The sequence below is a fragment of the Mytilus edulis genome, chromosome 2 (genome assembly GCF_963676685.1).
Source record: "Mytilus edulis chromosome 2, xbMytEdul2.2, whole genome shotgun sequence".
In the NCBI taxonomy this organism is placed as follows: Eukaryota; Metazoa; Mollusca; class Bivalvia; order Mytilida; family Mytilidae; genus Mytilus; species Mytilus edulis.
In genome coordinates, this window is record NC_092345.1 from 19,383,756 (window position 1) to 19,401,175 (window position 17,420).

Consider the following 17,420-nt stretch of genomic DNA (forward strand, 5'->3'; position numbering starts at 1 on the left):
AAAGAAATTCTAAAATCCCGTTTGAAATCGGAATTGATTCACAAATATCCGGAGTAAAGTTTTTCCATTTTGGGACTGAACTATAACAAAACAGTAGCTTAGGTAAGTACATTGATCTACACATCCAAAGAAGTGCTGATTTGCCTCTCATTTGGAAGTAATGAAGATAATCAGACTGTGAAATTCCCTGTGAAATATTTCGTGGAATTTGATCAATGTATGCAGTGTGTCACATCAACACTTTAATCTAAGTCTAGTAACACTGAGTACTTGACGATTGAATCGATGATCATCGATATTATTGAGAAAATAATATCTTTTATTTTAAATCAATGTATGATCAAACTAAACTCCGATGTAGGATCAATCAAATCATCTGACTCTTCTTATTTCAAGAACTTCGACCGTATCAATATTATATCTATCACTTGTACGTATGATCTTGTATGTATTGGTCACTTTCAATCGATGTTATCGAATATTAGAGTTTAACAATTTTACTATAGCTCGACTTGTTGTCTAGACTCAGACAACAGTCATGACCACAATGATCGTATTCTATCGTTTCGATCGATTTAGAGTTGATCAATACAATTAACTGGCTCCATAGGCACTGACTTGCCTCAGATTTTTTTTATTATATATCCCTAATTAATATTTAACACTGTGTGTGTTATATTTTAAAGGGATATATATGCAAGGATTTGTATGTATTAAAAAAAATCTGAGACAAGTGCCTGTGACTGGCTCTACTGATTTTTATCATTCAAACTTATTTAACTTGAAAACGAGTTCATGGACCCCTCTTTTTTAAAATGACATTTGGTTTGATTACGCGAGAAGATTGTGTGTGCCAATTGTCATGAAAACGTAAATAGTGCAATTTTTTTAAATTTGATAAATATATACAGCAAAAAATTATGTTTTTTCTACGTTCATGAACATTTGATAAACATGAGTTATTTCTGAATAAAAAAATGTATAAATTTTTAGGATACTTATAAAATACAGACATTAAAAATTATTTAACAAAAAACAATTTGTGTTTATCTTTTTTAAAACAAAAAAATTATGTCTTTCTTTCATAAGGGAAAATACGGCCACAAATCCGATTTTGTAGCAAATATACAAAATTTCGACCTCATTTTACTTAAAAAAGTAGCACATGAAGGTATATTTTCTCTTACATATTTGATTTAATCAGGTAAAACTTATCTATATGGATATTTTTATCAAAATGTAAATACGGGATCAAAACTGTATCGTATGCCCATATCGTTATGATCGATTACGCGTTGATCAACCCAATCAATCAACTATGTGGCTTTCTTTATTTAAATACGCACGTTCGCATCAATCATATCCAGTTGATATGATACATTCAAGAAGTGATCAAGTAAAACCAACTGGCACCCTTTGTTACAAAATTAAGACACATAATCGTATTATTACCGTACCCGATGTAATTTTATCGAGTACGAGTTTATCGATTCCATTAAATCATTGATTTCTTTTTGCCACGATCGTTCAGTTTGTATTCAATATTGAGATGGACATTTGAGTTAAAAATTTCAACGAATTGGCTCTCGAACATATACTATAATGTACCTATATCATGAAATTGCTCTGAGGTTTATTGTTTATTATGTTTATTACATATGTATCATTAATTGAGTTCGTTGGATATTAATTGATTTTATTTGATTGCTTAGTCTGGGAGAACACTGACAATTTATCGTTTCTTTGTCATTGACGAGTCAAGCCATTTCTGACCGATTTTTACAGTTTATTTTTGTGTTTGTTGGTGAAACACCGTCCCAGTTAATTGGGAGGGTTGAGCACTCAACAACATTTTAGCCCACCACATTCTAGCTGTGCCTGTATCAAATCAAAAGCCTGTACTTCATTGGTTGTCGTTGGTTCTTGTCTATATTTCGTTTGTTGTGTCGTCATAAATTAATCTGTTGTTGTTTTTAGCTTGAAATATTTCTCATTTTGTCATGATTTGCTTAAATCCTCACCTCCTTAATGAGAAAGCAGACCAAATCTTCGTATTTTAATCAAACTCTATCTGCAATTTGATTAATACCATTCCAACACGTATGTTAAAATTATCTACAAACAATAAAATTGAGACTGGAAATTGAGAATGACCCAAAGGGAAACAACAACCCGACCAAAAAGCAGAAAACCAACTAGGACCACCAATTGGTCTTCAACACAGCGAGAAAATCCCGCACCCAGTGACGGGCTTCAGCTGGCCACTAAACAAAAATGTGTGCTTGTACAACAGCGTAGTAATAATTTTGCAATAAAGATTATTAGTTGTAAGGTACATGCATACGTTATTTCGTGCACGTATTTTGATAAGAAATAACTTTTAAGTTATCATAAAATAACCTCCGAAGATTGCATGTGACCCTGGTGTATATAGACAGATATGATAAGAACAAAACTTCAACATAATTTCAGTACAACAAATAATTGTATAGGTGTATTCTAATATCATATGACCAAGAGCAAAGAATGGCCCGACTGATATGAAAATAATCATCTTTATAAAACATATAATATGTGGATGAAAATAACATATATGTCTACTGTTTGGATGAGTCATTGATGTTTTATACTTATTTTTTATTGGATAAAATGTCATGTTCAACACACATTTGGCAAACCATGTCCGATCTAAAAATCGATGCGTGGTACCGCAATCTGTCGATGTTTGCCGATTTGTTTAAAAAACGTCAATTTATTAAAAAATAAATGTGACAAATCGAACACTCGATATTTGTATTTTAAGTTGTTAACAATATATGACAGACAATGTGTTCAGCTTGCATATATGTGAAACAACCGGAAAAGGTGATCAATTGTTATAACCGAGTATTTACAATTTTTTTTATTGTGTTGATTGGGTTGGCAGCTTTTTTTAATCGTTCGTTATCAACCGTTGCGATGAATTCTTTGCAATGTTCCGTTGACATGCTTGAGTTGACAGCCGATCGTTACTTTGAGTTTATTACGCTAAAAGCCGGTGATGTTCAATCTATACGAGCAATCTATATATGTATGATCTATCAAGGCTTTACTTTTCCCGTCAATTGATTGAGTTGACCTAAGGTGTTGCCAAATCTTGATAAATCGAACCTATCGTTAAAAACAACATCAGGAAATATTACGACTTGGCTAAAATGTTTCTAAATCTTTCCGTTAATAATTAAGTTATAGTTTTTGACCAAGCAAGTCGTTATATATTATTTAATCTGCACGGCTCGGGTGACCCTTATTAACCCTATCATGAAAATGGATCGAGTTACCTAACGGTTTTACTTATACATTTATAAATGGACTTTTATGACAGTGTATCTTTCAAATTACCCGCTAAATCTAGTTCAGTCTTCACCTAAGTCAATAATGAAGATAAAATGTTTGACCTCCATTGAAACAACTGTTAAGGTAGGTTGTCCTAAATTGTGAACGAAGTTTATAAATGTGTTATGCTTGTTATTTTATGTCAGGCATTTTCGACATAAAGTCTTTAAAAACTAATGTTCTGATACCAGTGCTAGGTGTCGTTCTTGTCCAGCTCTGGCCTCACCAGTGGATTAGTTTCAGCTTTTCCTTCGGTTGACAAGTAACGTAATTATGTAACTTGTTGATTTAACAAATCTATTGCAACCTTACTTAGATGCTACACCTATAATAATAACAAGATCCCCTTTTTATTTAAATTCTCTCGGTAAACGCTCAAGGTCATATACACTAAAACAAAATCGAAAAATATCTTAACAAAAATGAATGACAACCAAATAGCAAAATTATTGCAGCCAAGATAAGGCATTAATTTGCCAGTGGTTTTATATTCAAAACGCTTTAGCTTTATTTGAATAGTTATAAATAATGTTTTTTTTAATTATAGCTGCATGCACACATTCTGAATATACTGTTCAGTATGTCAGAAGAAACTTTTTTTCTAATTGAATGTCGGCGAGAACAGTATATTTGTTTGTATCATTACATATGTTCGAATTACAGATAACATTCGTTTACAGTCAGATGGGTTATGAATAAGCTTATACCAAATTTAACTAGACAGTTGTATAGCAAGCACTCGTCTTGTTTGTTTAGATACAGGAACATGGCGAGCCAGACCCCTTCCAAGTCAATAGCACAAGGTATTTATTGCATGGAATAATTTTCCACAAACTAAAATGGGAACTTTGCTTGCATGGTTTGATATTTTACCCTTGTATTCCGTCGATTCGATACAGTCATGCTCTGGAATATTTTATCGCATTTTATATTTTACTTTTCATTATTGAATGCCCATAAAGTGCATATATTTAAATTTAAATAAAACATGACAACAGGATATGTCGATCTAATTTGGTTACTAGTGTTACGTATTAACTTACATACACAGTTTCTCAAACAATAATGGATCCAAGAGGTGAGTACCTTAAAAGCAGCACTGTTACACGAGGAGGAAATGTTTACCTGGCGTTAAAGGGGCACTAGATGTCAAATTCATGATCACCGATTTGACTTAATTCTCATATTTGATTTATAACAATGTAAAACATTTATCCAATTTATAAAAAGTTTAAATTAAACCATTTATAGGGCATGGCTCGATAAAATGTAGCTCAGTTTGGTGTGTATTTTAATTTAGACGCCATCTAATTAACTATCGAGTTGACCTCCGTAGACCTCCGATGGTGACATAAGCGATATAAATATAGTACGAATTCGTGCAAAATTGAACCATGCTGGCTACTGAAAGCGAATTATTATTTCACTATTTTACTTCAGTAATGATTGAAAAAAAAAATCATATTTTAGATTTTTAAAAATCTTGCAGCCAGTGCCTCTTCAATGGTATATAGAATGACATATTATTGTTTGAACATACAATTGTCAGAATAAATTGCATTCCTAAACAATATCAGCAAAGAATCAGTTCTACTGGATCCTGAAATAAATTTGTCGCAGGTTTAAAGATAAAAGAATTTTAGATATAAGAAGATATGGTAAGAGTTTCAATGAGATGACAACTCCCTATTTAAGTCACTTTTAATTCACTTTTCGAAGCTTTTACGTACATTGCTTTTGCGTTTACTTGAAACTCTATTATGCAGTGAAGCGATTCTATATACGAGCAGCTATTTTATTCTAATTAAAAAAATGATAAAGTCTATTATATGTGTTTATATATTACATAGTTTACGCATTATAGATTATAGTTACGCAGAACCAGAAATTCAACAATTTGTAAAGGATTTTAGTAAACTAATTCAAGATGAAGCTCTCACACCACAAACAGATCCAAACACTAAAGTAATCAATTTTAGACAACCTTTAGACTTGCAAGTAAGTGAAATATTTGGATATTATAAACCATGAAATTGGGTGAAGACAGTCCTGATGGTTTTAAAAGAAAATAACTCAATATAAATTTGGTGTGTTCGAAGCTTTTTTTGTTGTTGCTTTACCTTCTCTAGTGAAAAGTAAAATCACAAAAATACTGAACTCCGAGGAAAATTCCCTAATCAAATGGCAAAATCACAAACACATCAAACGAATGGGTGACAACTGTCATATTCCTGACTTGGTACAGAAAATTTTTTATGTAGAAAACGGTGGATTAAACCTGGTTTTATGGCTAGCTAAACCGCTCACTTGTATGACAGTTGCATAAAATTACAGAATGTGGTCACACAAATTTAGAGTACCGTGATGATCGTACTCCGACTCAGTATTCAACCAATCAAAATGCTCGATTTGGTGTTTCAACTCAGTCAAATCTTGTACTCCGAGAACTAAGTCAAGTTTTATGACCGCTCAGAAAACAGAACTAAACATTCGAAAGTCAGGAATGTATAAATACGTAGAAAGGTTACGAGACATTATATATAACCTAAATGGACATATTATTTTCGGTTGTTGACTGCTCTTCGGTCGGATTGTTGTCTCTTTGACATATTGCCTATTTCCATTCTCAATTTAATATAAAAAAAAAAACACGAAAAATTCAACGAAGGGAGCAATCATTTAACTTCAAGGGGGTATTGTTTTTTGTCTGAGACAGACAATTTTTTGTTCAAAAGTTAACACTATAAAGTATGGGGAAAATCTGGATTCAGAATATTTTTTTTGTCCTCTGCTTGAACAGAATTATTTGTTTTCATCAATTTGGGAATCAGAATATTCTTTTAGGGAAAAAAATACCCACCCTCCCCTTTTCCCCTTGAAAAAAAAATGGTCGTTCCCTAAGGTCAAGACGACATGACATTGAATAGCCCTGAATTTGACACAAATTCATATAAGATATAAAGCATTTTTTTTCACTTGGCACTTCAATTGTTCATTGTACAAGCTACCTGAGGGAACAATCATTATACTGTAAACCTTGATCATCCTCGAATAAGAATGAACGACTCGGTCAGTCGTAGATTTTCCGCTTTGTCGTGATACACATCAATGACACATTTGATCCCATTCGATCGTGCTGATTAAAAATTTAAATTTTGAATCTTGTGTTTCAAATTGATAGATATTCACATTACTCTGTTGTAATATTTTCAATTGTTCAAGTGAATAAAGCACTATTGGGCAGTATTAGTGATTTGGACTATAATGATTTTGTAATTGTACTAAAAATATATACAATGCTATATCAATAGTCTATATGTATCCGAGACGGACGAGTTTTTGTGTAAAAGGCTTCCTTTTTTTTGTTTTTGTTTTGTTTACTACTACGTTGTATTTTTAAAGAAATATTTAGACGTAGAAATTGACGAAGAACCTGTGTCACGTGAGAAGTTGTTGGAATTAGGAAGGAGAGTGATAGATGGCAGTGTTGTTTCAGGTACAGTACGATAAAAAATATTTGACATTCCAAGGTGTCATTTAAAAAGTCTACTTATTTTTTTCTGATTTACTGTATATATACGTTTTGAGAGTATATATTTTTAAATATATATATCTATTAACTTGTTCGCCTTTCCTCTTAATTTTGCTCAAGTCGAGGAGAATGATGGAGACCTCCTTTTTCGTTGTATTTTATCAATACGGTTTATATTTTAAATTTGATTTATTTGTTATATACCTCTATCGTGAGAGAGACATTGTAAATGTCTGCTTTTAAAGAAAAGTAACAACATCAAGGGAGTTGCAGATTCAGCATATATATGCCGCTTGATTACAGTCTTTAATATTTAATCAGCCAGACTAAAAAAAAATTCTGAGAAAGGCAATCAAACTATACATTCTGTACTGGTAGAAAGACAGTCAACAGACTATTGTCATGAGAATCAGTCATCTATCAGGAAGGGGATAAAAGATAATGTCATCCAAATTTCCCGGGAAAATGACCCATAGATCCTTAATTTCCCGAAAATTAGCATTTAGTCACAGATCCCGAAAAAATAATATCTTTGCTCTGAGTCCCGCAATATTAATACAAATTCCAGCAAATCCGTCGACACATGATTTAAGCAAGGATGTTTTTTTTTATTCCGTCACAGTCATTCAGCTATTTCTTTGATGTTTTCCTTCCAGCTTTAATTACTTCTTAAATAATGATTGAAATCAATGTTCTTCCTGAAGTAAGGATAATAGCCATCTCTTATGAGTAGTTTTGTTCTGCTTTGGGAGAAATTTTATCAGCTAAATATTTGACGTTTTATTAAACCTTTTATTAATTTAGCGCATTTAGGTTTACAGTAACAGTTATAAGATCTTATAAGACTTTCGTTGAAAGTTAGTCTGATTATGATTGAAAGCAGGCACAATGCCGGAAATTTGAGTAAACACGTCTGTTTATTTATTAGTTTGTATCGGTTTTGTTTTGGGTTTTTTTGTTGGTTGTTTTATTTGTTGAGCGAAAAATAATTGATCCCATCATTGTTTTCTACTAGAGGATGGCTTACTAAATTCAAATCAGGGGCGGATCCAGCCATTTTAAAAAAGGGGGGGGGTTCCTAACCCAGGACAAAGGGGGAGTTCCAACTACATGTCCCCATTCAAATGCCTTGATTGTCCAAAAAAAGGGGGGTCCAACCCCCTGGAACCACCCCCTGGATCCGCCACTGCAAATACTAGTACATCTATGTATTTAACGTTTTATTTTAATTCTGAAAAGTTACGTTTCTTGTTTTGAAAATCAAATTATAAAATTTTCTTCTTTTTTCACTGATTTGTGAATTGCTGGTATAATAATGACAATTATACATTTATACAGTATAATGATACCTTTATACAGTATAATAATGATTGTATTAATGTGTATTTTATAGGTCATCCTCGTTTCTTTAACCAACTGTACAGTGGAATTGATCCATACAGTCTTTTTGGAGCATGGCTAGCTGAGGTTCTCAATTGCAATGTGTGAGTGTTTGAAGCATGGTTGAGGCTTGGGAGTTCGGCTTGGTTAAAAATCGAAGACAAAAACGCCCTGCCTTATCTGCCGACCGTGAAGGGCTGTATAGCCATTCAAGGTCGTTAAAAAGTTTAAACTTCTATTTGTTGGTTCCTTATAACCTTTATGAAGAAGACTGTAAATAATAGGAAAACAAAGGATATGGAGTATCTATCTATGACACAAAATCAGTTAATGCACACACAAAAAAACCCAAAAAATACATACACAAAAAGCTAAGATTGCTATTATTCATCTCAATGTCAATGTTTATTCTAATTTCAGTACTAGTATATAATATTTTACTTCAGAAACGAAGGTGATGTTCAATCGAATTGCTCTGAATCACAATTTATTTTCTAGTTTAAGTGATCTTCAATGTGCCGATTTGTTGGTTACATTTTCTTTCATTTTCATAGTCTCTTCTTTTGGCAATTATTTTGGTTTATTATTTCTGATTTAATTACTCCTTATTTCTTTGCAATCACAATCACTATTTCAGACACACATACGAAGTTGCACCGGTAATGGTAGTGTTAGAAAACTATATTTTCAAAAAAATATCATCAATTATTGGGTACCAAGATGGCGAAGGTGTCTTTTGTCCAGGTATTATTTTATTATTTTCTGGATAGTAATTATGGGTAATACGTCTCCACGGGCTTAAGCGTTTTCTGTGTAAGTGGAAAGGCTAAGACACATTCATTTAAATTTTTAATTTTGAACTGAATCATAAACAAATAATCATACCAATCTTAAGAATGCACATACATTTAACAACGTCCAAGTTATTTTATTGAAAGGGTCTAACGGTACAGTCATGCACGTGTGTTGATATGTTATAAGCGAATAATAGTACCACTGTCTAGCGCAATTTCCAATCCGGAACTCTCTCAATTTTCATTTTTGATTTGTTTCCATGTATGAATCGGAAAAAAAATAGTTATGTTGTTATTGCAGTAATATCTATAAGTAATGTATGGCCTAAAACACTATTTATTGTACATGCAAACCTCCATTTTAGTACAATCTTCACACAAGTATGAAACTAGAATCACGAATTTGGTATTCTGTCGTTCAGCAGTCCGTACTTTGAACTTTTTGGTTTTATATACCGTTCGGCGTTGTGCTACTTTCACACATCTCTTTTTTATCATACCTAAGAATCCGAAGCTAATTTATGTTTCAGGCGGTTCGTTTTGCAATATAATGGCTATACATTTAGCTAAACTCAAATACGATCCAACGCTTAAACAAAAAGGAGTGTTTAGTATTCAACCAATGGTCCTTCTGACATCTGAGGATGCGCACTACTCTATAGCAAAAGGCGCCAACTTTCTCGGCTTCGGAACAGATAGTATAATAAAAGTGAAAACTGACGACAAAGGCAGAGTAAAACCAGATGACTTAGAAAACAAAATACAACAATGTAAACAAAATGTAAGTTTATGAAGTATACCATGTACTACTAGTAACAAAAATTACAAAGAGTTTCTATAAATTTCTAAAATTATTGGAATCGATCATTATTATTACCAGATCTAACGGAGAAGTCAAAGTAACAGGAACTGGTATAAGAGTCGTGAACATTATTGGGTATCATTGATTATATTGAAACCATTGGCTCTGTTTCGCATAGGGTATATTTATCTATTCTACTAGAACACACCCGTGATATCGCGGGTCCGTGACTGAATTAAAGTATATAACTATGCGTAAGCCTTATTTTAGTATTGGTATTGTCATCTGATAAAGTCGTACCGATTATAAGATACACAGTTTTCTCTGCTTTCAAATCTTTCTGTTTGAACCCGTCGACCTGGAACTTTTCAATTATTGGTAATATTCAGGTCCTGGAATTGAGTATTTTTTAATCAACAGCATTGTCCAATAAAGTTCAAATCTTTGATTCGCTGTTTTGCGTCATGCCCGCTAACAAATTGAAAACTGTAACTACCTATACGCCTTAGTCCAAATTTTTAGTATTCGTATTGTTATCTTAGAAAGTTTTACTAATTAAAAAACTACAATAGGGAACAATTTGACAATGATTGAATTTAGTTGTGTCGACTTTGTGATTATGACCCGTGTATATAGTAAAACCAAGTACACCATTTGGTGGTGCGCCTGTTAGAAGCGGAACGTACAGATAAGGTAATGGGTAACAGGTGAATATACTTTTGGTATCGGTACCGGATTCGACCCGGAACTTGTTAATTATTGGCAATATTAATTATGTGGAAAACAAAAGGGTCTGGAGTGGTGTAATTTTTAATCTACACAATTGTCCTATATTAGCTATATATAAAGTTGAATTCTTTGATATGTCGTTTTTACCTGATGCCGGCTGATAAATTGGACCTCGTAATTTTAGTATTATAGATATGTAGTTATAAAATAATCACCGAAATTACTTTGGTAAACCCAGAGTGAAAAGTTACTGTTGTTATACCTTCCGAATGTAGTCTTTGATACCTATTCATGACAATCAAGTACGAAGTATAATATTTATGAAAGGTCGTGTGTAATCTTTATGATAGAAATAAAATAAAAACTGTCTCGTTATTAAGAAAACTACACCTGTCATGTTTATGGCGACCTGTGGAACTACAGTTCTTGGTGCCTATGATGATTTGGAGGGTGTAGCTGATGTTTGTCAACGTCATAATGTATGGATGCATGTAGATGTAAGTACTTTAATTTGTCTTATGACAAAATACAGATAAAGAAAACAATTATTTGTTATAGAAAAAAATATAATATCTAACTGTAACTTTCAGATTCGTTGTTTGTATCACTTTTCTTTTCATATATAATTTGACATAAAAGTTGACTGATAAAAACGATTCAAAGAATGATACTAAAATAATAATCTTATGTGTCGTTTTATTAGCGTACCGTAGCGAACGAAGATGGAGTTTAAAGGCATGACGAGAAAAATCATCACAATCCTCTTGACAATCTCAATTTGCCACTAGAAAGCTTATCTATATAGATATAAGATTAGAAGATGTGGTATGAGTGTCAATGAGACAACTCTCCATCACAGTAGCGGCAGGTGAAACTCTATATTCTTATTCAAGATTAATTATAATAATGTTTTTCCTACTCGGCTTAAATTTAATGTGTGTCCCTTATATAGGTGTTTATAATGTGACAGTCAGCTTTCTTCCATGTTACTTTTGCAACAGGCACTCGGTTTGGATGTTATCGGCAGTTAGAACGTTCATTCTGATTTGTTAAATCTTATTTCTGTAGGCTGCTTGGGGAGGCGGTGTTATGCTGTCAGATAAATTAAAACATTTGACGAAAGGGGTCGAGAGGTAATATGTACTTTTGATTAAAACTGCAAGTATAATTTAACACAACAGATATAAAAATCTTTACATCGTATATAAGTAAGGACATCCAGACATAACGGTCAAAGTTTCACGTATTCAACTTCATACATCAGTTTCAATTAACATTCTAAAAAGTACATGACATGTACATTTTAGTGACGTTGTCAAATTAGAGCTGTCTTACCATTGTGAATATAGACACTTACGACCTCCTTGGATTTCCTGTAGTGTGCGCTCAATTCTATTTGAATACTTATAAAATTTAGAATATAAGAATAATATATTCTAAGTGAACTCTTTTATACATGAAAATTAATATTGATGATAAGCCATAACCCCTGAAGAGGTCCACTAAGATCTACACAAGTTATCTTCAGTTCTCGGTATCGGATACGCATCTTTTGCGATCTTTTGATTTAATTTCCTGTAGTCAACACATAGTCGCAATGAATCTCTTTTCGTACTAAGGTGAGCAGAGTGGACCAAAATGGTCATTTTACAAATTCTAAAATCAGTATATGTGTGCTTACATAGATTCATCTTTTCTGTTTGATTTATACCTTCAAATGTGAAAGTACAAATGTTCATTTTTTTGGTTTATAGATCAGATTCTGTAGCCTGGAATATTCACAAAATGTCTGGGGCTGGTATTCAGTGTTCTGCTTTAGTTGTGAAAGAAAAGGTACTTTAACAAATACAATTTTAAAATGAGAAAGGATTGACACATTTTTCGTTCATTGAATTTTAAAAATTATTGAGTTAAATGACTTATGTATTAAGTCTGTCATATAGCAGTATCTAAATATTTATATTCTTGGAATAATATCTTGCATTTCGTCTTAGACCTTCAACCTCTTTAGTCCATTTTCTAAAAAAAAAAAAAAAAAGGTAAAAAAGAAGTTCAAGGCTGTAAAACCGGTTTGTGTAATAATTTCGTTTATTCAAGAAATACCAGATTGATAATACTTTGTCTTTTAAATAGGGTTTTCTAGAAAAATGCAATGCATATAGAGCAGAGTATCTGTTTCAACCAGATAAACTCTACGACACGGAATACGATATAGGTAAATATTAGACATCATAAATATCGTAATAGTTACTAAAACAGTGCTAAACTAGTCTATTCTTGTTAAAGAACATTAGAATAAGAAATTCAGGCTATAGCGTAGTTAATGTCGTTTAGTCAAAATATACCAGTATGATAATACATATGTAACTAAAACTTACTACATACCCGACCCGACTTTAGAAAATAATCAACGTTCAAATAAAGACTAAATACGTCGCAAAGTTCAAATAACCTGACTTTGTACAGGTCAAAAATGTGGTTGAGGTAAAACCGGCCTTGCATGCACCCAAACGTCACCTTTGTTTATCTAGACCATTTTTGTAAATCTAAAACACACAAAAAAAGTGTTCCATGACACTAGTTGATTAGTACTTTGCATAAGTAGGTCGGCTTGGTTTAATTTCGAAATACCGGCGAATAATATTTCCCCTTGTTCAATGCACAATGTCATTTGAAATTTTACTGAAAAGATGTATAAATAAAGGCAACAGTAGTATACCGCTGTTCAAAACTCATAAATCCAGGGACAAAAAACAAAATCGGGGTAACAAACTAAAACCGAGGGAAACGCATTAAATATAATATATAAGTATAATTAGTTGATACTTCAATTTTTGACAACCGGTATTCCACAGCAGGTATTTTTCAGGGGACAGAACTGTCCAATGTGGTCGTAAAAACGATGTCTTAAAAGTATGGTTAATGTGGAAGGGTCGTGGCGACAAAGCAATGGCTGCCAGAGTTGAAAAGGCATTTGAGAATGCTAAGTAAGTTGTAATTAACAACTTTTATGTGTAAAGGAGTTGGCTCGGTTAGGGCTATATAGATACTTCAATTGCACGAACACTGGTTCTTTTCCTTTTCCTTTCACGTTAGTCTGAATAGAAAATAGGTCTTTTTCAACATATGACTATGAACCATTGAAATCAATTATGTTTCCTAGGGTTATGCTATCGCAGAGGCCCTTATTACCAATCAACAGCATTCAAGACCCTAAAGTTTTATAAACTTTGAGTATTTTACATTCGTTTTTATTGTGTAATTTGTTTTATGTTTTTTTTGTGCTTCGTGCCAATCAGATGCATCAATCCAGTTCCAATTGATGTTAACTGATTTTTTTTATGTTGTGCTGCTTCTCCAGGTCCCAGGAAAAGGGGTGGTTGACCGTTCACAAACAATTTAACTCGTCAATTCTTCATGCGTCTTTTACAAGACATGAGTATGTTATCCAGTGGTTGTTATTGGTTGCTGTCTGTCATATTTTTTGTAGTTGTAATTTGTTTTAATGAATATGTCGGTTAGTTTGAATATTGTTTAAAATTTGACGTTTTGGAGCATTTATAGCTCACTATAGGACCACTAATTGTACTAAAAGCATGCAATAATATAAAAATAAACATAGAAAAACGTATTTACTTATAGATATTTAACAGAAAAAGTTAGATCAACAGAAGGATTTCGTTTAGTTTTGCCTGAGGTATATCAATTAAATTTAAGTTAAGTTTATAATGATTTGTTAATCGTACAATAATAAAATAAATGGAGGACGAGGTTCATCTCAATGCTTTACAAGTAACAGAAAACTACAACTCAAAAGTATTGATATGAATATAACTTTAACCGAATACCTTCTACCAATAATAATTGATTAATATATTGTTGCTAGCTTAACGTCCACTGTAACCAAGTATTTTAGGATGAGAGCAAATTAATAATTACATGTAACACAATAAATATGTTCTGTAAGGTAGGACGACCAGTATGAATGACAAACATTTTGACCGCCTCTGGGAAAAAAATGGACAGGAAAGAAATTTTGCCTTGCAATAGGCTACACATACGGATGACTTGAGAGTTGTTGCAAATGTTCTTTAAAATGCAGTTAGCATGGCATCCCCCAACATATATCTTTAATTATAAAGTTTGGTATGAAGTAAAAGAAGGAGTTATTGATTTCACCGATTTAAAAATTGATTTCATTTTTATACTGTTTTAGTACTAATTTATATTTTTAATTTGATGATTGGAAGTCCGTTATGATTAATCAGAACCGTTAGGAAACAAAAAAAAAGTTTTAAACACTGTATCTTTAGTGTTTTGAAACTGCATTTGAGCGTCTTCTTTTTTTTATAAGAGACATTGTGCTCATATAGTAATCACTTTACATTCATTTTATGAAATTGTTTTCAGTTGTTTGAATTAAATAAAAATATTTCAGTATCAATGCACAAACATTTCATTTTGGTACATTCCACCACGGCTACGAGGTAAAGAAGAAACACCAGAGTGGTGGCAAGAAGTGGCAAAGGTAAACTGTGTGGCTACTTTTCACCAATTTTTAATTCACAATTTGTTTTTGCTATTCGTTTATCGGTGCAATTATCGATTAATAGGCGGAAATCCGAAATAAGCGAATTCGAATTCAGGACATGTCGCATATAATTAGAATTAAACACAAAAATGTTCAAACGATGATCAAGGGTTTCCATTGAAAATAATGTCATCAAGATATAATACTGTACTATGCAATTGAAGTCCGCTAACTGCTGGTATTTGATGATAAGCCATATCTAGGTCCTTTGATGAGGTCCACTGAGATCCACAAAACCTCAAAGTTGTCTTCCATTCTCGGTATCGGATACGCATCTTTTATAGTATTTTCATTTAATGTCCTATAGTCAACACATAGTCGCAATAAATCTCTTTTCGTACTAAGATTAGCAGAGAGGACCATAAACTGCATTTTTACTTTGTTCTACTTGTAAATGAAAGCATTTAGGAGGTAAGTTCTTGTCGACTTTTCGTTGAACATGTAGCTACAATAAAGGTCTTCAAAAGAATATCAGCGCTACTCGACGAGCATCTTTGAAGTACCCAGGATAAAATCTTGATTTACATTAGCTTGGCCGTTTGGAACCGCTGGTTTGGACATATGTCTACTGCTCCGGTCGATGGTAGTTAAACCATGGTCGATACCATCACTACATCATATACATCGGCCGGTATCTATACATCACACAGTAACACGGATATCTCTAACTCTAAATGCTGTTATTAAACTTAACTCACGAAAATGTACTGCACCAGCATATTCTGTCAGTACAACAATAAAATGTATAGTTCTTGTTAAAAGACATGAAAGGAAATTCAATGTTTCTATTCGGATAAATGAAATTTGGAAAACAATTATAGTTTTCATGTTGAAATATTTTAAGGCCCCATTTATGGGCATTATGTTTTCTGGTCTGTACGTCCGTTCGTCCGTCTGTCTGTTCGTTTGTCTGTTCGTCCGGCTTCAGGTTAAAGTTTTTTGTCGATGTAGTTTTTGATGAAGTTGAAGTCCAATCAAATTGAAACTTAGTATACATGTTCCCTATGATTTGATCTTTCTAATTTCAATGCCAAATTAGAGATTTTCCCCCATTTTCACGGTCCACTGAAAATTGAAAATGATAGTGCAGATGGGACATTCGTGTACTGGGGACACATTCTTGTTAATATTTTAAATAAAGCGTTTCATGTCCTTTTAATATTTTATATTGTATTTCACAGATAGCACCAAATATAAAAGCTCGAATGATGCTCAAAGGATCAATGATGATTGGTTATCAACCGATGTCTACAAAAGGATTGGTCAATTTCTTCAGAGTTATAGTGGGCAATCCTATCTGTGAAAAATCAGACATGGATTTTATTGTAGAAGAAATCGTGAGACTTGGAGACACTGTATGATATTTTCAATTTTCAAGAAGTCCAATCGTACAAAAGTTATAGGCAGAAACAGATGTCAATTCAGTGTTTTTGAATATGTAAACTACTCTGTATTATTCATATTATAAAACTATTTATAAACGAAATCGTTATATAAAATTGTAATCCACATATGGTTCCATTCGTCACAACTGCCAGCTATCAACACAGTGTAATTCAGTATTTCCCTCTTTAAAGGAGAAAATTGCAATAATTCAAACTGCGAACAAATGCAGTTGGACTTGTTTGGGCGTGGCTCTACTTTGTCCATCAAATATCTCGTCTTTTGATAGATTTACCATAAATATGTGGGCAGGGAAACCAATGGTTAAACGTTTTTTTATTCATCCTTTAAGTACTAGTATTCGTCCCATGATTTGATTGATTAGTTAAAACACTATAGTCACTCTTTCTTTCGGTTTGAGTTTGTCACGAGAGCTTGCGTCATGACCCAGAAACGACATGTGTAGTTGAAGCTGGAAAATCGACAACTTGATGTTGTGTTTTGTAAATCCCTTACACACAATCAAAACGAAGATGGACAATTGTGGTGAAGTATCTAGCGTTTGATCTTTAGACGACAACCTAGAAGGTTTCTTTTTAGAAGATGACAATTAATTTTTATGTTCTTATGAAGGAAGTAGGATTTAGAAATTTAATATCTGACCTGACAAGAGCTTTGCAAGAGACAAGAGAAAAATCCATCATAAAATGCAGAAAACAAATGTGTAAAAAAGTGATAATAAATAAGCAATGAAGCACAGATGAAAATAAACAGTCTGCTTGAAGTTGTCCCGAGCACGTCTTTGATTTCACTGGTTGATAAAGCAAACAATTA

General features: G+C 32.8%; 1 protein-coding gene across 3 annotated transcripts; it reads left to right on the forward strand.

Annotated features, from left to right (window-relative positions):
• Positions 1–16,689, forward strand: LOC139511655 (cysteine sulfinic acid decarboxylase-like). Of its 3 annotated transcripts, none has more exons than XM_071298621.1 (15): positions 1–102; positions 4,039–4,178; positions 5,240–5,373; positions 6,778–6,871; positions 8,301–8,391; positions 8,925–9,031; positions 9,612–9,862; positions 10,993–11,109; positions 11,681–11,745; positions 12,367–12,445; positions 12,746–12,827; positions 13,482–13,599; positions 14,255–14,309; positions 15,051–15,140; positions 16,385–16,689. In XM_071298621.1, the coding sequence occupies exons 2-15, from the start codon at positions 4,067–4,069 to the stop codon at positions 16,562–16,564; spliced, it is 1,575 nt and encodes a 524-aa protein (XP_071154722.1). In that variant the 5' UTR covers positions 1–102; positions 4,039–4,066; the 3' UTR covers positions 16,565–16,689. The 3 variants fall into 3 exon arrangements, with proteins under 3 accessions (XP_071154722.1, XP_071154723.1, XP_071154724.1); XM_071298622.1 differs by lacking the exon at positions 1–102 and adding an exon at positions 222–430; XM_071298623.1 differs by lacking the exon at positions 1–102 and adding an exon at positions 3,438–3,459.
• Positions 16,690–17,420: the final 731 nt, after the last annotated feature.